The sequence below is a fragment of the Mastigoproctus giganteus genome, chromosome 9 (genome assembly GCF_048544385.1).
Source record: "Mastigoproctus giganteus isolate SK-2022 chromosome 9, ASM4854438v1, whole genome shotgun sequence".
Lineage (NCBI taxonomy): Eukaryota > Metazoa > Arthropoda > Arachnida > Uropygi > Thelyphonidae > Mastigoproctus > Mastigoproctus giganteus.
The window spans coordinates 217,597,974-217,622,521 of NC_143583.1; the positions used below are offsets into that span (position 1 = coordinate 217,597,974).

Sequence of the window (24,548 nt, forward strand, 5' to 3'; positions counted from 1 at the left end):
GTCATGTCATCAAACTTAGCAAGTTCTATCGATTCCATTTTCTGATGGTTCAACCATATTTCCTGAATGAACTGACTTTGGCCATACATTTTTCCAACATGCATTTAATGTTGACTGTTTTACTTCTTTGAGTGATAAAGCAATGATTTTGATACAATTGAAAAATATCTTTTGAGCTGTGTTTTTTTTACTTTCCTTAAGCATAATTCAGGATTGGAATTTAATTTGAAATAAAGAAATTTCCTAAAAAATTTATAAACAATCAAATAAAAACCAAAATAATCTTCATCATCATCATCATCAGCCATTTTCAATCCACTGCAGTATGAAGGCCTCTCCAGCAACTTTCCAGTTCCTTCTGTTTTGAGCACTGGCCATCCATTTACTACCCACAAACTCATGAATTTCATCTATCCATCTCCGCCTTTGTCTTCCAGGTTTTCTTCTAGCTCCTCTTGGGTACCATTCTGTTATTTTCTTAGTCCATCTGTCATCATGTCTTCGAGCTATGTGTCCTGCCCAAGACCATTTTAGTTCTTTAGTTTTGATAAGAATATCCTTTACTTGAGTTTGCTGCCTAATCCATGTGTTTCTCTTCTTATCTAACAGTCTGATTCCCAATATAATTTGTTCCATTCTTCGCTGTGTAGTTCTCAGCTTCTCTTCCATTCTTTTGGTGAGTGCCCAAGTTTCACTTCTATAAGTCATGGTGGGGAGTATACATTGGTTCATTATTTTACATTTCAGACAAACTGGGATATTGCTCTTCAGTATATTTCCTGAATGCTATCCATCCAAAATTTATTCTTCTCTTGACTTCCAGCCATTTATCATTATTACAGCTAATAACTTGTCCCAGATAAGTATATGACTCCACCTTTTCAATTACTGCTCCTTCAATGATAATTTTCCTTTCATTGGCATACTTGTTCATCAAAATCCTTACTAACTGCATAACTGATTAAGATTTTCCTCTAATTCTTTGGGATCGTGGCTTATGACCACAATGTCATCTGCAAATCGTAAATGGTTTAGGTACTCTCCATTCATATTGACTCCTTTCTGCGACCAGTCTAATCTTCTGAAAGCTTCCTCAAGGGCAGCAGTAAACAGCTTCGGAGATATTGTGTCTCCTTGTCGAACTCCTTTCTCGATTTTAAATTTCCTACTGTCTTTGTCTAGTCTAATAAAGGAGGTAGCACTCTCATATATTTTCTTCAAAATCATAATATGTGGGATATCTATGCCTTGTCTTTCCCGAAACATTGCCTTATGCTGTATGGAGTCAAATGCCTTTTCTTAATCCACAAATGCCAGGCATAATAGTGTTTTATATTCATTTGCTTTCTCCATTAGCTGTGATATTATGTTATTACGCGAAGGTGATTCATAGTTGAGAATCCTGTCCTAAAGCCAGCTTGCTCTTTCAGTTGATTCTCATCAAGTATTCTTTTTAATCTGTTAGTAATGACCCTTGTGAACAACCTGTAGATGTGGGATAACAAGCTAATTGGTCTATAATTTCCAATTTCTGATTTATCTCCTTTCTTATGAAGCAAAACTATGATTGCATTATTCCACTGTTTAGGCGTCACACCTTTTCTAATGCACTTTGTGAAGAGTCTTGCCAGTTTTTGTGTTATGTCTCTTCCTCCCAATTTTAACAACTCTACAGTAACTTCATCTTCCCCCGGGGCTTTCTGATTCTTCATTTTCTTCAATGCATGTTCTACTTCATCAGGAAGAATATCAGATATGTCGTATATGTTGCTACTTTGTAATCCATCTTCCCCACCGCTGGCATCATTCCCTTGCTCCTTGTATAATTCTCTATAGTAGTCTTCTGCTGTTTGAATTATGCCTTCTCTGCTGTTTATAAGTACACCCTCGCTATTCTTCAGTTTCAGTATCATTTGTCTTTCTGTATTACTGCTCGTGGTTGCTGATTTAAATCCTTTGTTTTCCATTAATGCTTGTTCTACTTTTCTTGTGTTAAATCTTATGTCCTCTCTGAATCTCTTTCTAATGGCTTTGCATAACTCAGTATACTCAATTTTTTCCTTGTTAGTATTTATCTTGCTCTTCATTTTTTGCCTTCGGTTCATCATATCAAGTGTTTCTTGAATAATTTTTTCTTCTTTGGATTTCTTTTTCCATATAGGTTTCTTGGGCTTTATCACTTTCAGAATGTTGTAATATTCCTCGTCGATATCTTGGTCCTGAGCAGTCTGCAGAAGCTCAAACTTGTTCTTAAGTTCCAGTACATACTGCTTTTTCTCCTCTTCTGTTATCTCAAAGACCTTTGTATTATTTACTCGAGTCAGTTTTTTCCTTTCCTACATCTATATCAAGTGTACATCTTACCATTCTGTGATCACTTCCAACATTTACCTTATTCAGGATGGTAACATCATTCGCAATATATCTTCTGTTAGTGAGGATGAAGTCGATTTCATTAGTTGTTAATCCATTTGGACTCTTCCGTGTCCACTTTCTGTTCACCCTTTTCTTGAAAAAAAGTGTTCATTACTGACAATCCTTGAGATTCTGCAAATTACACAAGTCTTTCATTTCTTTCACCAATTCCAAAATTTCCTGTAGTTCCCCTTTCTGCACTGTTCTGTCTTTTTCCAACCTTAGCATTGAAGTCCCCCATAATAATAGTGTAGTGGGTTTTCTACTCATCTAGAAGACTCAATTTCGGTGTACATTTCTTCAACCTCTTCATCATCATGGCTCCATGTTGGTGCATAAATCATTATAACCTTTAGCTTGTATCTCTTAGAAATCTTGAGTATTAGTCTTGACACCCTTGGTGATGTACTTTTGAATTCCAAAATGTTGTTTTTTAAATCTTTATTGACCAGAGACCCAACTCCGCCTTTACTCCTTTTACTGTTTCCATTGGTGTACAGCAGATTTCCACTTGATAAATTTATAAGTGATTCATTTCTTCTTGTTGTTTCAGCCAAACCAATGATATTCCAATTCACATTTTCTAATTCCTTTTCCAGCTCTAATATCCTGTCTTCACCGATGAGTGATCTTACATTATAACAGGCCAAGTTCAGTTTCCATGCATGGCAGCCTGGTCGTACCCAGAGATTCTTAGCACCCTCTGCTTCCACTCTGATCCTCTTGCTGCCGTAAGAGAGGGGAGTGAAAGCTGTTGGAGACTGAGGGCCATTTGTTTTGTCTTACAAATAATCTTAATGAAATAATCTTACAAAAACCTTAAAAGTCATGAATTGCATGCTTTGAAATCAATTTTTTATGGTCTCAAACAAGCACAAGTTCAATAGGCCAGAACCCAAATATTGCTTCACAAAAAAGCAGATCACAAATATTGATTCATCTGAATCTAAAAAAACTTGTTTTCTCTTTCATTCTCAGTGTTTTCTCTTTCATTCTCAGTGTTTTCTCTTTCATTCTCAGTGTTTTCTCTTTCATTCTCAGTGTCACGCTTTTGTCTAAACAGCTATTTACTCTGTACAAATCTGAAATCCACCATACCATGAAATGTTTATCCAAAATCTCTCTGAAACTTCTAGACTCCATTCAGCAGAGGCGCCTCCGTAGCCAGGTGGGAAGAAGCAGCAGTGCATAGCACATGTTTCTTGATTAGACCGGGGTTCGAGCCCATCACCACCAAATACGGAGGATGCGGAAAGGTCAGGGAATGACCACCACATATCCTGGAGCAATATGGCCTTAGTTGCTAATGCTCCTAAAAACCAAATAACAAACAAACAAACCATTCAGCAGGCAGCGTTCAGGTTAATTAATTTTCTATCTCTCACAAAGTCTCTCCACCCTGTCTTATATTTCTGCTGCATGCCTTTTCTATAGATTCTTCCGTGGGCACTGGTCTTCTGAATTGGCATCTATAATTTCTGCTACCAGTTAGCATCCATTTACTGTCCAACTTCCAACTCACAAAACCAACCTTTCTTCTTCCTCATTTAACCTTTTAATTTCTGACTGAAGACAGAAGGTCTAATCAACAGATCAACAGATCTGTTGATTAGTTAATCAAGTCTAATCAACAGATATGCAGCTAATGTACTTTCTAACAACAAGTACTTTCTGTCTTCTAAACCTTCAATCCATGCTTGGTACTAAGTATTAATACCTTTCATGCTTAGTGGTTTCTTAAAAGTAAAAAATAAAAATATTAATAATATGCAATATACTTCCCAATTGGAATAGTACTTTTTATTATACTTCGAAACTCGTGAATACCTCCACAATATGAGATGGATGTATACACCACTATGTATACAGAAAGAGGCTGTGCTCACATATACAATAACACTATAATATTTCCTGAATGTCGACTAATTGGGAATTGAATTCATGTGGATGTATTGTTATACGTGCATAAATAAAGATACTGAGGCTAAGAGGCATATTTGCAGATAGCTTCAAATTAATGATTAAAGCATCATTATTGACCCCAATAGTGGCATGAAAAAATTTTGTCTGGAGCTTGTATATGGATATTTAAATTAAACTTAATAAAATGGACTTTAAGTTTCAGATGTACTTTTAAATTCATGATGAATTTACATTTGCAATGTGCATAATATATTATTTATTTTGTTTAGGGTGATCAGGGTGATAGAGGATCACGTGGTTTTGAAGGTAGTAGAGGTCCTGTTGGCCCACCAGTAAGTATTTTAAAAGAGCTTTTCTGTTTTTATTTTTTTGTGTTACTTTATAAAAAAATTTGAGAGATAAATTCAAGGCCAAGTGGTTTAGTTGGCTTCCTTAATAACTCATTTTTCATAAATAAATGAAATTATTTATGAAAAAATTATGTAAAATTGATTACACTATGACCTATTTTTTTTTTTTGTAATTCATACATTTAAAAATTGTAATTTATTTGTATGATATTTATTGTTTAACTTAAAAATTAATATTTTTATTTAGATGTCAGTACTTTTTAAATGGATCTGTTTAATGAAAATTTAGTTCAATTTTTTTGATGGAAGATTTTGATATGCCATTTATCAAAATGTTAAAGTTTTTCATTGCATAACTGTTTTTTTCCCCACAAATTAAAAAAACAATTGATTTACATGTATATACACTATATTCATATTTGTTATCAAGCTACATTGCTACAAGAAAGCCCCATAATGAAGCACCTATGAGACCAGAGCCACATTATCAGAAATTCTAAATTATTGGATACTTATCTAAAACTGCTTTTTGGTGTTTCCTCTGAGCTGTTTTATATCATATTTTATCTAGCAATTACTTTATGAAATAATGTAAAAATACATAAAACTTAAACTATAGTAACAATGAATGAAATTAACAACAAATCTTCATTGGTTTCAGTAGGTATATATATAATAGGAAAACTAAGAACTCAATCATGATAAAATTGATTTTTGGTATGATTAAAGAGGCCTGTGCACTCTGGCACAGGTCTCTAAAAGCTTGTTTCCTTGAAAGCTTGTTTTGCTAGCCCAGTTCTTGCTTTTATTTCATTGGTGCATCTTACATCTTGGCTTAGCATTTGTCATAAATATTTAAATTTTGCTCCTTGTTCAATATTATTGTTTCCTATTTTGATGTTCATAGCTTTGGGGTCCTTTAAGAATGTCATGCACTTCGTTTTGTTCATGTTAATTTTCATTTTTTTCATTTCAACTGAAGAAGGTTAACTAAACAACCGAAAGCTTTGTATGTAATCTAATATAACGTATGTATATTTCCTAAAAACCTGTCACAATCTGTATTTTTGTATCTGTTTCGCTCTGAGCAACTGTAATTTAGTAATAATGATTTTTGGTAATTATGTATGGTAATTTTGGTCACATTAGAAAACATGTGTTAACTTTCTGATACAACTTGCATGCTGAGCTTGAGCTGTGATATGATTAGACAGTCTGTTGAAAATCAAACTCTGAAAATAAAAGATTTTCTTCATAAATAGCGACTGCTAAATAAAATATAAACATTGAAGGTTTCAATAACCTTCAAGGTTTATATTTCGATTTACTGGTAAACATTACCAGCGTATCGAAACAAACACGCTGAAAGAAACACAGGATAAATTACAAAGTCACTCCATGTATTACAGACGCCTGATTTATAAAATGAGTACAAAGTTCCATGAAATATAGTCATCATGGGTTCCTTCAGTCTCTGTGACTGGTTGACTGATGACTTTTTCCCACATCTCTCTGTTCAGTGCCAGCTTCTTCAAGTCCTGGTATGATCTTGTTGTTGTATCCCTTTGCAGTTGCTTTATGAAATTGTTTTTGGGTTGCACTCTGGGTCTAGTTCCATTAATCTTTCCTTCTATAATCAGGCTTAACATTTCACTGTGTCTTAGGTTATGTCCGAACCACCTTCCTCTTCACTCCTTGATTAGGTTTATCATTTTTTGTTTTTCTCCTAGCTCTTCTAAGACTTCTTCATTGGTCTTTTTTTCGGTCCAGCTTATTTTCTTGAATTGTCTCCTGCACCACATCTCAAATTCTTCAATTCTCTGTCCGTCACGTTTGTTTATCATCCAGGTTTCGGATGCATATAGGGCCGTGTTCCAAACATGGGATTTTAGAATTCTTTTCCTTATAGGTTCATTCAAATACTTTGTTGTCAGAATTTTTTGTTTTTCCTTGAAAGCTTGGTTTGCTAGCCCAATTCTTGCTTTTATTTCGTTGGTGCATCTTACTTCTTGGCTTAGCATTTGTCCTAAATATTTAAATTTTGCTACTTGTTCAATATTATTGTTTCATATTTTAATGTTCATAGCGTTGGGGTCCTTTGAGAATGTCATGCCCTTCGTTTTGTTCATGTTAATTTTCATATCATAAGCCTCTGCTGTGTGGTTGATCAGCTTTAACATCTCGATCAGGTCACTCCTTGCTGTTTCCAAGAGCTTCTGTCATCATTTTCTCCACATAGAGGTTAAATAGGCCTGGTGAAAGTAGTCAGCCTTGTCATACTTCTTTTTCTATTTTTGTTGGGTCTGTTTCCAAGTTATCAATGTATACTATGGCTTTCTGGTCTTTGTACAATTTTTTTATTAAGTTTAGTTTGTTTTCATCCATTCTTATTTTTTCCAGGATTGAGAAGAGTTTTGGCCATTGTATTCTATCGAAGGCTTTCTCGTAATCAATGAAGCAGATGTAAAGATTTTTTCCTAGGTCAATAAATCTCTCTCCCATGAGCCTTAGGGCTGCGATGGCATCTCTTGTGCCCCTATCTTTCCTGAAACCAAATTGGTCTGGTGCTAAATATCTGTTAATTTTGTCACTGATTCTCTGTTTTATTATTTTTAGTAGTATTTTAGATACGTGCGGGATAAGACTGATAGTCCGGTGTTGGCTGCATTCCTTGGTATTGTGCTTTTTGGGGAATGGGATAATGACTGCTGTGCAATGATCTTCAGGCCATGAACCTTCTTTGTACATCTGGTTTGTTAAGGTGAAAATACATTCATGTAGCTCATCACCACCCTCTTTAATAAGCTCAATGGGCAAGGAGTCATTTCCTGCTACTTTTCCATTAGGCACTGCTTTAGTGCCGCTTCAAATTCTTCTTTGGTTATTGGCAGGTCTTCCGTGTGGTCTTCTGGGCCACTCCTTTTGATTTCTGTTTCTTGTTGGTAGTCTTTTTGGTGGAGTTTGGTGATATATTCTTTCCATCTTGTTTTTATTTCTTCAGGTTCTGTCAAAAGTTGACCATGTTTGTTGTTTATAGTGCTGGATCTTATTCACTTCTTCCTTGTGTCTAATTTCTTTGAAAGCTAGATCTTATCTGCCTTTTTTATCTAGATCTTCAATGAATCTACACCTCGCGCCTCACCACATTTCCCTTGCTTGCCTACACTCTCTTTGTAGTTCATTCCTTAATTTCTTATATTTTGCTACACCTTCTTTAATATTGTTGGTTTTCCATTTCATTTTTCCCTCTACTTTTGCCCATATTTCTTGTGATATCCAGGGTTTTCTCACTTCTGTTCCTTTTAAGCCTACAATTCCTGTTGTTGCTCTGGTGATGGTTTCTTTAATAAACTTCCATTTTCCTTCTACTGTTTTGTTTTCATTAAGGTTTTTTTGTACCGTTTTGCCTATTGTGTATGAATTTTTGCTTTGCTGCTTCTTGTCTTAATAATTCTAAATTCCACTTCTTACTGTTGCTCCTTTTTTTTAGTGTTTTAAATTTTAGTCTACTCTTTAACATTACAAGATTGTGATCACTGTCTGCATCTGCACCTGGGTAAGCTATGGACTTTCTGACTTGATTTCGATATCTTTCTTTTACTAGGATATAATCTAGCTGATATCTGTTTGAGTCTCCTGGGCTCTTCCATGTATACCTTCTTCTTTTGGGAACTTGGTACCATGTATTTGTGATGATGAGTTTCTCTTGTCTGCAGAAATCTACAAGGTGCTGCCCTCGTTCATTTCAGTTTCCCTGTCTGTAATTTCCAATGATCTTGTCTTCTCTTTCTTCTCCTACCACCGCATTCCAATCTCCCATGATTACCACACTGAGGTTTGATGGTGTGTCTTTGAGTACTTCCTCCAGTTGTTCATAGATGTCTTCTACTTCCTGTTCCTCATGGTTTGACGTTGGCATGTAGACTTGGATGATCAGCATGTCTGTTAGTACTGCTGCTATTTGTGAAATGTAGTATAATGTCATAATTTAAACAAGCTTTGAATATTGTATATGCCAGCATATTAGTCAGCCATGGAATTGCAAAAAAATTCTGACCGGGAGTAGCAGCAGTGCTCACCTGCCTTTTTCCCTTAACTTAAAGCAGCAGCAGTGCTCTTTCCACATAGTGTTGGGCGGTAGCATCACTGATGCCACATGCCACTTATACAGCTAAGGAGTTAGGGAGTATAAAATTTTAAGGTCAACTTACATGTTGTATATAAAAATCCTAATCTTGAATTAAAGGCATATGCTCAGGATTAGAAAGATGCGAATTAATACCAATATATTTACAATTTATTACATATATTTTTTTTTACACAAATATACATATTGCTCACCTTTTAAAACTTAGAATTTGTTTATCATCTTCTTCATATGAAAACAGCTCATGCAATTCATCAGGGGTTATGCTTTCAGAAACATTGTAAAGATCCCATTTTAGGAATTTGGTATTCCTCAATTTTTGAAAGAAGTTTATAGTTATATTGGTAACTTTTTTCCTTCTTTCTTTTGAAAGAAGGAAAAAATCATTCTTTCAAAAGTATTATAAAGTATAAAGAAGATTATTAAAGCATGGAATGCAATCTTTATTGATTGCATCCCATGCTTTAATAATCGACTCACAAAGAACTTCCAATGAAGTAGGGTTCACATTTCCCCCTTTTGTATGTTTTATTTTCTTTACATCAGAATATGATCCCTAAATAGTTTGTTAATGCAGACATCTAATGGTTGATCTAATAATGTTAATCCCTCTCATATTAATGCAGTATCAGTGTTGGTGAATCTCAACAATTTCTTAACATTGTTAAGTGGAATCTGTGCATATCCCATACTAATAAACTACACTTTTTAATGGAGATCACCGGATGTTTATTTCACACATTCTGAATCTATAATTTAATTCCACCTTCATCCATCCATTCTTTCTTTCTTTCTCATGAACATGCTGGAAACTTTATTTTTGGCATCATTAATCTCCTAAAAATAATCATCAATTTTAATTTTCTTACATCAGCTGTGCAGGCAAATACTACAGTGAATCTTGTTTTTACTTGTCCTGTTGTTTTTATGAAGGCTGTTTTAACACACCTCACCTCAACAGTGCCATTTTCAGGCATATCAAAATTTGTGGGCATTTCTTTCACATTGGCAATCCGAGATAATGGATAACAATTTTCCACCTTTTTTATATACCTTATACAGTCCATTCCAGTTATTTGGATCACATCGGGACTGGTGCATTTTGGCCCGATTAAGCAGCTGCCCCAATTATCTGAAGTTTCATGTAAATAGTTAAAAATACAATGGACCCCCCCCTTTTTTTTTACAATTGGTTCACTGTACAATCAAATAACATTATGACGAACTCACCATAGTAAAGTACCATTCACTATACAATGTGCAGTAAGCGCCGGTAATTGAGATCACGTTTGTGAATTGAATTTTAATTCTATTAAACAGCAATTCTAATTAGCGAAAATAGGAGGAATATTATCCACAGGCTATAAAAGCAAAGATATATCAAGCAGAAATTTACCCTTTATTACCTTACCAATTAAAAAATACGTGAAAATCGGAAGAATATATGTGATAATCGGAATAATTAATATGTACTGTAATATGTACATGCGAACTAGTTGACATTTCTGTTCACTTTTGTGGGTGGGGTTAAAATTTAAAACAGTAAAAAGATAAGCAATCAATAACAAAGAACACGGCACACACAAATTGCAAGTAACACAATACGCACAAGTGAGAACCGAGTAACGAGTTACAAAGCTTTAAAAATAGGAATGAAGAGAAGATCTGAAAATTAATTTTTTTTATATGATTGAAGATTTCATGGAAGTGTAAACACATTTCACTATAATAACCCACAGCATTCCAGCTGTCGGTATTATCACAAATTCAGTAAGACCGAGTTTACTGTCTGTTTATGATAGATTTCACTAACAGAAAAGCCCAATAAACAGGTGACTAATTGTTTTTATTGTTTTATGGTTGTGACCTCCAGAATTTCGACCGAACCACGTGGTACTGTCGGAAACAATCGTAGCGTAATCTCCAGTGCTGCGGTCTCCTGCCCCGATTAAACGGCATGCTGTCCCAATTAAGCAAAGTAAACCCTGGCTATTTTTTTCGATTGGTTTCTGTTTTTTAAGATTTGCCCCAAATAAACGGCTTCCCCGATTAACCGGTGGCCCAAATAACTGGAATCCACTGTATTAAGTCACTGTCTCTGTTATGAAATCTGCCAATTGCTTTTTCAGTCACTTCTAATAGGAGTAAAGGGCTGAAACTTTGTACATATTCCTAATTCGCATGAAAATGCATCCTATCAAGATTTGAGCTAAGTCTATCAAGTGGTGCACTGTGCAGCCATTCTTGTCATATACAGCTACCTGTATTTATACCTGACACAGATTTCAAAAATTTGCTTCTATTGGAATGAGCAGCAGCCTAGAAAACAAGGTGCAGGGTATTTTAGAGACTGCTGGGACTCATTGTGGTACAAGTAAACACATTGATTTTGTTAGGGTAGATAAGAATAGGAACAGTTGCATGTATACTTGCATGTACACCAATGCCAAGAGTTTGATAAATAAATCTGATGAATTTGAGGTATTGCTCAGAACATCAAAGGCAGATATTGTTGGGATATCAGAGACGTGGTGTCACACAGATATAAGGAATGCAGAACTGGAATTTGGGGAGTACAATTTGTACAGAAAGTATAGACAGGATAGGAAGGGAGGAGGGGTTATACTATTAGTTAAGAAACACATAAAATCCAAGGAAGTGAAGCCAGTCCACATCGCCAAACAGTGCAGTGCGAGTCAGTTTGGTGTGACATAAGCATTGGGAGATCAAAATTGAGAGTAGGAGTGTGTTATTGGCCTAATGACTCTGATGAATATAATAAGAAACAGTACAGGGAAATAGAGTAGGCCAGTAAATCAGAGAGTCTTATAATGGGGGATTTTAATTTCCCAGATATTGACTGGGATTTGTGGGTTCATCACTCACATACTAGCAAGGCTTTTGTGGATTTATTGGATGATTGTTTTCTACATCAGCATGTTCGGGAGGGAACTAGAGGAAGTAATACTCTTGATCCGATTATCAGTAGTGATTCTTCATGCATTAAAAATCTGCAGATAAAGGAACCACTAGGTGGCAGTGATCACAGTGTGCTGAAGAGGGATTTACTCAAAGAGGTAACTACCATCAGGGGTAAAGGAAGGATTTTTGCTTTCGTAAAGGTGACTACGGTGGTCTGAGACAGTATTTAAATTCTATACGGTGGGACCAACTGATGATGCTACCAACAGCAAATTCAAAATGGGAAGCATTCAAAGAATTTATCTTGGAAGCTACTAGGCTTTACATACCAACTAAGAAATATTGTTCAAGTTTTAGGCCTAAATGGATGTCAGATGAACTGATGAGACATATGGCAGAGAAGAAAAATGCATGGGATACATATAAATTAATGGATGACATGGAAGCCTATGATAGATATAAGCTGGTCTGTAACCAAGTCACAAAGGAGATTAGGCAGGTAAAGGCAGATTATAAGAAATCCTTGGCAAAGGATGCAAAGGAAAACAGTAAAGAGTTCTTTACCTATGTAAACTCTAGAAGGAAAGTGATGAATTAGATTGGTCTACTGGATATTGATGGTTCAACTGTTGATGATCTTGCTCAGGTGGCTAACAAACTAAATGAGTATTTTGCATCTGCATTCACCCATGAGGAGTTATTCAGGGAGGGGAATGCCAGAGATGAATTAAACAATGGCAGTGAGCTGGTTGATTTTGTAATAACTGAGAGGGAAGTGGAGGAGAAATTGTTGAAGATAAACATGAAAAAGGCATCCAGAGTGGAAGGGATCTATCCAGTTATGTTAAAGGAGACAGCAAAGGAAGTAAGCAAATCATTGGCCATAATTATGAGAGCTTCTTTGGACTCAGGGGAGGTATCCATCGACTGGAGATGTGCAAAAAGTAAAAAGTAAAAGTAAAGTGCAGCCATTATCAACCCACTGCAGGATGGAAGCCTCCTCAACAATTCATGCTGAGGGAAATGGACCATAATCTGCCACGCTGGTCTAGTGCGGGTTGGCAGATCGACCATATTCAGCAGTCGGGGGCTTGAACCCCGGTCTACTCAAAGAGCATGTGCTGCTGTACTCGCTCCTGACCACTCGGCTACGAGGCAAATGTGACCCCAATTCACAAAGGAGGATTAAAGGGCAACACAAGTAATTGTAGACCTGTTAGTTTAACTTCTATTCCAGGAAAATTAATGGAGGCACTGGTTAAAGAAGCACTGCAGGATCATCTAGACAAGACTTCAGTTATAGTTTGGACACAGCATGGTTTTGTTAAGGGAAAGTCTTGCCTGACCAGTTTGATTGGATACTATGATGTGGTCACAAAGGAACTGAATGCAGGGAATAATTTTGATATCATATACTTGGATCTTAGAAAGGCTTCTGATACTGTTGCACATGGAAGACTGCTGCACAAATTGGAGCAGTGTTACATTGGATGCAAATTGCTGCTATGGATCAAGGGATGGTTGAGTGGGAGAAGACAGAGAGTGGTAATCAATGGACACTGCTCATCGTGGACTAATGTTATTAGTGGAGTCCCTCAAGGTTCAGTATTGTTGTTTTCTGTATTTATAAATGATATTGATGATGGTATTTCAAGCTTAATGTCCAAGTTTGCAGATGATACTAAGGTTGGCAGGGTTGTTAAGGACACTAATGACAGTACGCTGCTGCAACAGCATCTAGAAAAGTTGAGCAGATGGGCTGACAGGTGGCAAATGAAGTTTAACATTGACAAATGTAAAGTACTACATATGGGAAGCAGCAACCCCAGAGTGATGTATCAACTCTGTGGTACTACAGTGACAGTGGTAGAGAACGAAAAGGACCTGGGGGTAATTGTGCATTCAGATATGAAGTTTTCTGAGCAGTGCAGACAGTCTGCAAGAATAGCTCGTAGTGTCTTGTCAATGATATACAGGAATTTTTCTAGTAGGGATAAGGAGGTGATTATCCCCTTATATAAGGCAATGGTCAGACCATACCTTGAGTACTGTATACAGGTCTGGAGGCCTCATTTTAAAATGGATGTAGGGCTGTTGGAATGAGTACAGGGTAATTGTGCATGCAGATATGAAGTTTTCTGAGCAGTGCAGACAGTCTGCAAGAGTAGCTCATAGTGTCTTGTCAATGATATACAGGAATTTTTCTAGTAGGGATAAGGAGGTGATTATCCCCTTATATAAGGCAATGGTCAGGCCATACCTTGAGTACTGTATACAGGTCTGGAGGCCTCATTTTAAAATGGATGTAGGGCTGTTGGAATGAGTACAGAGAACGGCAACAAAATTAGTGAATGTAACAAAGGATTACTCTTATGAAGAAAGGCTTTAATTTTGCAAATTACTGAAAATTAGCAGTAAATAATCTTTACTAGAAATAAATGTTCAAGTCTGCTTATTTCATATAGTAAATGTACTACTTCGATGTATTGACATTGTTTGCAGAAAATGCAATTTTCAGACAGTGCTAAACATGAATGGTGTTATTATTCTTAGCCATATGGTGCAAGGAAGCATGAGGCTGATGCTGCACCAGCCAAAAAAAAAATTTCTGAGTTATCTTGAGAGAGAGAGAGAGAGAGAGAGAGAGAGAGAGAGAGAGAGAGAGAGAGAGAGAGAGAGAGAGTGAGTGAGTGAGTCAGGAGTAGAAGGGAATCACCAAGAAAAAGAAGAATGATGATATCCAGCTTAGGACCCTGAGTATGCCAAGCCCATACTCACCAGATATGAGCCCCTGGGTAATACAATCAAAACCACCCATGTACATATGTAGCATCAGTAAGAGCAATGTCACATCATTGCCTGTAACGTTTCATTTCATGACCTACATAAGGGAATTATGTACTGTCTTTCAATATCTGGCTGACCATCTATGCAGTTTACTGTTCAGGTTTGAAAGTTTTTAGTGTGATATGGAGCAGGTGACAACTGTGACAGCAGTTCTCTTACAAAACAGGATTCTATAATGTGCACTACTTGTAACCTGTTTACAGGTAACACATAGTGCACAAATTATTATTATTATTATATATATATATATATATAGTAACGAATAATGGTACTAAGAAGCTAATTAATATAGGTGGGAAGTGCTTGTACGAAAAAGATAATAATAGTAATATAACTTATGGATCAGGGACACTGCATTAGCAAAACATACCCTACAGCCATAATGTGTGTATATATATAATATTGTAAGTAGAACGCGTAGATTAGATTTAATTGGTTTAAGTCTAATGAAAATACGGTATACACTGGGAGCGATATATGGAATGAAAAAGAGGAAGAAATGGACTGGAGATTAAAATAAGAAGTGAAAAAGCGACGACTAAAATGGAATAACATTGCAGTGTCTCTCCCAATTTCAGTGTCGTCATCAGAGGTCATCCATCGAAATTATGAAAAAGACAGCAATGTTCTTGCTTCTGTTTCCGACATGATCTGTATGCTTTAGTGCACGTGTAGTTGCCATGTGCTGTAAATTTGGAAGGTAAATTTAGATATGAATTTTGCATTAATAAGTTTATAAAGGATGTGCCAATAAAAGTGGTTATAATACATAGTGCATACAGATCATGGATGACCTTACAGAAGCAAGTGAAAAGAATTGAAAAAACCGGATAAACTATAATAGGGAATATGAGTATAGGCCGGAAGAAAGGGACTTACCGTTACTTTGTAAGACTGACCAAAAGAACAATATGGCGGGGTGCTGGTATATTTCTGTGAGGGAATGCTAGCGGCTCATAGCATAGGTGTGGGAAAAAAACTGTGTTAACTCCAGCAACACATACAAGCCAATATCCAGTACTTGCAATATTATTACAAAGAAACTCATAGCTTTCAACAAAAAATTAAAACTGAACATTAGCAATTACAACTTACCATATATATATACTTTATTCCAAAATTCCACAAAAAACCCATAGGATTCAGATTTATAACGTCCTGCAAAAATAGTTATGTACACAAACCAGGCAAAACACTTGGACAACTGCTGCAACCACTATTAAACATTATACAAAACAGCAGAATCATAGGCAACAACCTACCAGTATTAAATTTTTTACAGAATAATAATGTTACCAATATACAAACCTTTGACTTCCACAGCTTATTTACCAGCATTAATCAAACCAAACTAAAAAAGTACTCAAAGATATTTTTGCTAAATATAGAGAGAATATAACCTGCAATACCAATTACTGGAACAACCTACTTAACCTGTGTATATCCAATAACTTTGTATGCGACGGTAAAACAGTATATCAGCAAACTAACGGAACACCCATCGGAAGTCCTGCTTCATGCATTATAGCTAACCTTTATCTATACTGGTCTGAAAACTCATTTCCACAGAACCTTAACTTCTACAGATATATAGATGACCTCATAGTTATTAACTGCCCTAATTTCATCACAGATTATGGGCACTTATACCCCAATGAACTCATACTAGAAAAAACAAACAACAACAATGATACTACAGCCCATTTCCTAGATCTAGATATTACATTAATAAACAACAAAGCTGCCATCAACCTATACAACAAACGTGACGCCTTCAACTTTAATATAGTCAACCTCACACAGTGGAACTCCAATATTTCTAGAGGAGTACATGCCAACGTTATACTAATGCAAAACATCAGTATAGCTACCATTTGCAGCAACAAGGAAATAACTATCGATAACATCCAGATACTATACAATAAACTAATTAACAACCATTTTCCTAAATCATATCTTCACTACCACTTCAGTAAAGCACTTAACATCTTAAAGCATAAAAAACTATGGGACATTAAATTATTAATAACTAAACCCATACACACCAAGTATGTATATAGTGTATATACAATACACTAGGCCTCTGTGGTGTCTTACAGTCTAGAAAACTTGTACCCACCAATTGGCCTAATACAGTGTATTAAACATGTATATTTTGTAAACATATTTAATTTTACCTTATTTCATATCATTCCTATCTATACAAACACCTAAAAAAAATTGTTTTTCCACACCTAACGCTAGGAGCTGCTAGCGTTCCCCCACATAAATATACCGGCACCCACCATATTGTTCTTTTGGTCAGTCTTACAAAGTAACTGTAAATCCCTTTCTTCCGGCCTGTACTGATATTCCTTATTATAGTTTATCCGGTTTTTTCAATTCTTTTCACTTGCTTCTGTAAGGTTATCCATGATCTGTATGCACTATGTATTATAACCACTTTTATTGGCACATTTTTTATAAACTTATTAATGCAAAATTCATATCTAAATTTACCTTCACAGCACGTGGAAACTACACGTGCACTATAGCATACAGATCATGCCGGAAACAGAAGTAAGAACATTGCTGTCTTTTTCATAATTTCGGCGATGACCTCTGATGATGACACTGAAATTGTGAGAGACACCGCGATGTTATTCCATTTTAGTCGCTTTTTCACTTCTTATTTTAATCTCCAGTCCATTTCTTCCTCTTTTTCATTCCATATATCGCTCCCAGTGTATACTGTATTTTCATTAGACTTAAACCAATTAAATCTAATCTACGCGTTCTACTTACAATATTATATATATATATATATATATATATACAGGGTGTCTAAAAAAAAAAAATATTGGTACAAACGTTTAGGGGAGGTAGGTAACATCTAAAGGAATGCGAATCGCATAGGAACCCATAACTGGAAACGTCACCGTAAGTCGGTAGATGGTGCTGTTCATCATTTCACGAGAGGGAAAATTTCTGCTTTACTCATTCAAGCAGTAGTCGCCACACAAAGAGCATGCATCAGTATATGAACTGTGAGCTGGCAGACATGCACCTAGTGTATGGATTAGCAGAGGGCAATGAACGAGCTTCTCAACAAATTTATGGAGAACACTTCCCAGACAGACATGTCTGGGAAGCGTTGTCCATTTGTTTGCATATGTGCATCAAAATTTGTGCGATTATGGGTCATTTAGAGGTAACAGGAGTAGTGCGGACAGACCACGTTCAACGCAAACTCCCACTATGGAAAAAGTGTGTTGAATGCCGTCCAGAATAATCCTACTACCAGCACGCATGCCATTGCCTCTGCCTTAGGAGTGTCTCATTGCATGTACAGCATGTCTGGCATGAAGATTCCTTCACCACTTTCATCTCCAACGGGTTCAGTTACTGCTCCCCAAGATCATCCTGCATGTGTGGTTTTTGTGCAGTGGTTTCTCCGAGAAAGTGTTCAAGACTTGAATTTTCCAGCCTATGTTTTTGTCACGGATGAGGCTTATTTCACTCGAGAAGGCTTATTCAATCAGCACAATGCTCATACATGGGCTCACGACAACACATACGGTGTGCACCCCCATGCGGCACAACATCGCTTTGCAATAAATGTGTGGGCAGGTATGGTCAGTGACTGCTTAGTCGGCCCATACCTGTTACCATCCCTCATGAACTCCGCTAAATATCGGATCTTTCTTGAACAAGTTCTACCAGGGTTACTTGACATTCCAGCAAGTGTGAGATGGAATATTTGGTTTCAACATGACGGGGCGCCTGCCCATTATGGAAGGTGTGTTCGTGACCATTTGAACAGGCATTTTGCGCGTCGATGGATTGGCTGTGGTGGACCTGTTGCCTGGCCCCCCTCGCTCAGCTGATTTATCGAGCCTTGATTTCTTTCTGTGGGTGCCCTCAAATCTATCGTGTATAAATCGCCTGTGGAGACGGAAATGGATCTCGTGGCGAGACTCGTCTGCACTGCTGCCACTGTCAAAGAAACTCCAGGTGTGTTCGACCATGTCTGCCAATCCATGCTGCGTCAGTGTTTGTTTTAGTTAGTTTTTGGCGCATCAGCTTCTGTGGCCATAATGCACCTCCCAAGGTTTTTGCAGTACTCTGATCCAAGCCCGAGGCGGGATTCGAACCTGCGACCTTTGGGTTGCCAGGCAGGCACTTTACCCACCCGGCTAGCCCGGTCGGCATTGTCAAAGAAACTCCAGGTGTGTTGGACCGTGTCTGCCAATCCGTGCTGCGTCGGTGTCACGCATCTCATGGTGGAACCTTTGAGTATCTGTTGTAACATCATGAAATGCATCCATCTCGTACAATTTAAGAACACAGGATTCAGTCCTAAATAAACCACTAGACGCTTTTATAAATCCCAACCTTTCTGTATTCCTATTTTAGTGTTTGAAGCTTGCCTAGAAATCTCGTTGTTCATATTAAACATTGTCCAACAAGCGCCCTACACTATAACAGAAAAGGCTTTGGAACAAAAGACATGATGCGGAGTATCTAGAAGAGACAGTTTTATCTACCTTGCAAAATTTGCCAGTAGATATAAAATATTGCTGTGGACAATCGTTCGACAATGCAGCAAATATGTCAGGCAAGTACAATGGTCTGCAAACAAGAATAAGACAACATGCTCCATCAGCAACGTTTATTCTATGCTCCAGTCATTCACGTAATTTAGTTGGTTATGTTGCTGCAGAGAGTTGTAGTAATGCTTCCAGATATTTTTTATTCCTGCAAAATTTGTTTGTTTTTTTCTCTGCATCAATGTTTCGATGGAACATGTTACGCAATAAATTGGATAAAGGTTCTTATACATTAAAGAAATTGTCAGATACAAGGTGGTCTGCCAGGGCTGATGCAGTTTTAGTGGTAAAATGTGGCTACAAAAATATAAAAGAGGCATTAGATGAGATATGCAATTTCACAAAAGAAAAAAAAATTGTTGTTATTGAAGCAAAATCATTACTTAAAGAAATGAATGATTATGAAACTGCTGTAATGACAGTCCTATGGAATAAAATTTTGCAAAGAATCAATGCAACAAGTAAATCTTTATAATCTATTGACTGCACAGTTGTTAAAGGTGCATCATTATTAAAAAGTCTAGAAATTTTTATTAATGAAAACATAAGACATAATTTCAACGAAATCGAATCAGAAGTTTAAAGAACAAACAGATAAAACATTTGAAGATGATTGCAAGCGAACATGTACAGAAAATCAAAAGGAATTTTTTTTACATAATGTACTCTACGTAATATGTGATCATTTAATAGCAGAACTGAACAGACGTGGAAAAATCTATGAAAATGTTATAAGTAATTTTAGAGTTTTTTTCCTGTTTACATTGTATTTAGAAGAAAAGAAAAAATGCATTAATAATTTAATAGAAATGTATAAAGATGACCTTGATTCAAGTAATTTTAAAGATGAGTTGGAACAGTTTTTAATCTTTTTAGATGAAGAAGACAAGCGATAAATTAATAATATATACAAAAAAGCATTAGATATGAAAGCAACTTTTCCAAATGTGGAAATTATTTGGAAAATTTTGTTAACCATGCCAATTTCAAACGCATCGGGAGGGGGAATGCTCGTTTTCTTGTCTAAAAAGAGTAAAAAATTATCTAAGAAATTCAATTTCAGAGGAAAGACTAAATAATATGGCTATTTTATATATAGAGAGCGATTTACTTAAAATTATTGATTGTGATGAGATAGTTAATAAGTTTGCAAAACGAAAAGCAAGAAAAAAATTTATTTAAATATTTTCACATTTGTAATTTTAATTTCAAGTAAAATTCTATGATTTTTTTTGTTCAAATTTCTGATTGTTACTCCTATTATACATAATTTTTTTATACTTTTAATTATAATTATACTTTTACATATGTTCAACTATTAGTTAAAAACTTTATGATTATTATTATGCTATTATTAATTATATTATACATATATTATATTCAAATTTTATTGGAAATAAAACATTAATAGTAGATAATATTTTTTATTTATTTAAAAAAATGGTTCGTATGTATAGCTTAGCTTAATTTTCAGCACTCACCTCATAGTAATCCACTTAGGTGGTGGAGAGTTTTACCACATACATAGTGGTTATAGGATTCTAATAACTTACAGGGATTATGGGTTTAAAACTAAGTTATGGGCTATAAAAATTTTTTTAAGAAAGGAAAGTGCACCTTCCATTCTATGGTTGCCTAATTATATTAAATTAAATTAAATGAAGAAAAATAGAAGCGAATAGTCGTGCACAAGCGACTTTCAAAATTCGTCTTCAGTTCACTATAGTGGGGGGAAAGAAAGCGTGCTTATGTTATATACGGGTTGGGTTCCCGAAATGCATTTCAGTGCACATGGAAACTTAATACGTGCTAAATTCCAAATGGGGGAGAAATTGGCGGGAATCTTTTTGTTTAACACGTTGAGTGATGTATGGCGCTTAAACCATTCGATGACGAGGGCTTCGTTTTCAAGGATTTTGTAGCTAGAATTTAATTTAACTACTGTGATGGCTGAATCGATGAGTGGGTTGTGATTTTGAGATTGGACGTGTTGTGTTAGTTCTGTACTTGCTGAATTAGTTTTGAAGCTATTAAAGTGGTAGTATGCAAGCGTGTTGGAAATTTTTGCTGTCCCGAATTTTGCTGTTGTACTGTCTATGTAACATGCTTGGCAATCTGATTGGCATCTGATCGGCTTTTGAGGGCCCACCGTTTGCCTCTGAGTGGTTTCACGTACTCTTGAACTCTCTCTTCAAAGTTCTTTGCAACTTTCCCTCACGGTACTTGTTTGCTATCGGTCTCACGGCCGTATTTAGCCTTAGGTGGAGTTTACCACCCACTTAGGGCTGCACTCCCAAGCAACCCGACTCCAAGGAGATCGCAACCGACGGAGACGGCATCAGCTATGGGCCTGATGTATACTGTTGTAATCATGTGTCTCGTACTTGTGCGTTGTCTTGTATGAATTGAATTTGTAACTTAATTTGTTATAAGATGTGAATATTAATTTGATATCTGTATTTTTAAAAATCTGTTGAAGTCTTCTAGCGTATTGTTGATGATATGGGAGTGCGATAAGGGGTTTATGTATCTTATTCTTGTTCATGTGGTGACGATCTAGTTATTACATTACAGCACATAAGGACTCCTTAAAAAATCAAGAGTTAAAAAAATGGTTAACATGTATTTTTATATTCCCTGTCTCTCTCTTTTTTTTAAGGGGCCCAATATTTTCTTCTGTGCCCGGGGCCTCAACCAACCTTAATCTGCCTCTGCTGGCGTTCGGTTGGTGTATTTTGATGTTCATATGTATGGCCGCTTTAATATAATGTCTGCTGTAATCATTGGGTATATTGTTTTTGGTGAGGATTTTTAATTGCATCCGTTGCATTATCTGTATTATTGCATATGTTTAGTAATCTGATTGTTTGGTTTCTAATGGTGTTTCCTTGGAGGTGTTTAGCAATGTTGCTATCCCAGTGGATGAGCTTTATTGCTGGGAAGCTGAAGTAGTCTCTTTTATTGTAGTGTTTAGTATCGATATTGGCTGTCGAGATATTATCTCGACAGCCAAATCACTATCACCAAAGACAATATCGATACTAAACACTACGACTTCAGCTTCCCAGCAATAAAGTTCATCCACCTTGGATGTGTTTAGCAACATTGCTAAACCATTGGAAACCAAACAATGAGATTACTAAATGCAATAATACAGATAATGCAATGGATGCATATACCCACCGACTACAGCAGACATCATATTAAAGCGGCCATACATATGAACATCAAAATATACCAACCGAATGCAAGTCCATATAAAATTATTGAAAACATCTTTAAACCATCAGTAACTTACTGCCACTAAGTTGTCTAAATTACAATGCAAGATAAATACTCCCCAATTTGATACCCTGATTTATTGCGCTCAGAAGAGGCTCGTCTTCTAACCGCACTACAATCCAACATTCTAAACTAACCCACCCCCTCTAAAAATTGCAAAAATTAGGAAAACCAAGACTGACAGTATAAATAATGGAAATATACCACCAGTAACATTATAAACAAACACCCTTATGCAAAATAACACAAGGAGACACACGGTAAAAATTCACTTAGAAGGAAGCTGTAAATATGTAAATAGCTATCCCCTTGGACAATACAGGCCGGTATGCCTTAGAAAAGCTATACCGGCCCAGTCCGAGGGATAGCAAAACAATTTCATGTAAATAACATATATGAATGTCAGTCATCCTTTCATCATAAGATCATCCTTTTCAGCAAAACATCATCTTTATCAATAATCACCACGTATTTTCCAATATATATATATATAAAAATATATATATATAAAAATGCATCATTTGAACTCAGAAGGTCCCCCCGACCTCAACCCCCCTCCCCCCCTGACAAATGTAAAAATAAACCCTCTCATGACTTGCAAAATATATTGCCCTACAGCAATATCGACATCACACCATAACACACAATAGGTGCAACTGCGCAGTAAAAACCGATCAGTCAATAAAACAAAGAGAAAGCGGGAATAACCCCCTTTCTGACAGACCACCACAGGACAAGTAGCAGTAAGTAAAAACCTTTCTCGTTTATTCAGATACTTACCCGTTAGGCTTTGTATCACCTATACCAGTTTGCTGCTTCCGACTCTGATTGAAAAATTTTAATTTAAAATTAAATTGAATAGAAATTTTTTTATTTATAATTAAAGTAAATCAAAATTAAATTAAATTAAGTGCAAAATCAATAATTGGCAAAATTGATAAAGGGATAACAGAAACGGGTAGGTATAAGACATTCCTTTAGTCTGGCTATCGATCCGCTCAAAGCCCCCGATGAAGTAGCGGGTAGATGACCATGTGAAAGAATGTTTTTTGATGTTTTACCTAAAAAGTTTACTGAAATTTGCATTGCTTAATACCATTAGTATATATATTTTTAACTTCATTTATTATTACCATTACATTTACAGGCCCCTAGGCTAAATTTATCCCACATATGCTAACCTGTTAACCTGTTCCATATACACTTAAATACCTATAAATAAATAAATAACATTAATAAATAAATACCAGAAAATAGATTAAATCGACCAATATTGAAGCATTAAATCAATTAACCAGTATATATATATAATATAATTTGTGCACTACTTGTTACCTGTAAACAGGTAACAAGTAGTGCACATTATAGAATTTATCCTTTAGTACAAAATAATGCAGGGACAGCCAAAGGGGATGCCTGTATATGAATGTTTGTTGTAAAGAGCATGAGGAAATAAAGCACAAATTTAGTGTTCTCGTGGGCTTATAGTGATTCCCCCAAAAGAATAAAAGTGAGGGACTCATCAAGCACTTAACTGTCTAGCTTAACCCTGGAACTCATGATCAAGCATCACACAACACAACAGTGTCCTCCACAGCAAGGCTCTGTGGTCTCACAAGGACTATCGACAGTCAGCGACTCTGTTGTGATGGAAATGAGAAATACATTGTGCAAAAAAGAACAATTGAAATAGGACCACAGTATGTCCCCTGCAGCAACAGCTGATGTTTTTGTAGAGCACCAGTCATCTCTTAAGGGGACAAACAGTGACATCGTTGTACACATTGATACTAATGATATTAACAATAGATCCCAGGATTTATTTATAAGGCAATATTGAGAAAAATTTGCAATTTGGATTAAAGTTAATGTGCCTGCAATTCTGCACAGAAAAAATAGATAGAAATACATAATGAGAGCTTTGTAAATTAATTACGACCTGGAGTGACTGTGGGGTAGAACTTTTCTCAGCATGGTCTGTGCTTGTTAACAGTAAAGAGATTTTTTTACATGTGTGGGATACACTTAAAGAGAAATGGTGAGAATATTTGCTGATGCTATCGAGGTAGTGTA

General features: G+C 36.0%; 1 protein-coding gene across 2 annotated transcripts in view; it reads left to right on the forward strand.

The window, feature by feature from the left end:
* LOC150081124 (uncharacterized) overlaps positions 1-24,548 on the forward strand; it is a 1,253,880-nt gene that overhangs the window by 936,820 nt on the left and 292,512 nt on the right. For both annotated transcript variants that reach the window (XM_090381132.1, XM_090381131.1), the window contains exon 31: positions 4,608-4,670. In XM_090381132.1, coding sequence (XP_090237258.1) covers positions 4,608-4,670 — 63 coding nt within the window. The remainder of the gene's footprint in view (positions 1-4,607; positions 4,671-24,548) is intronic.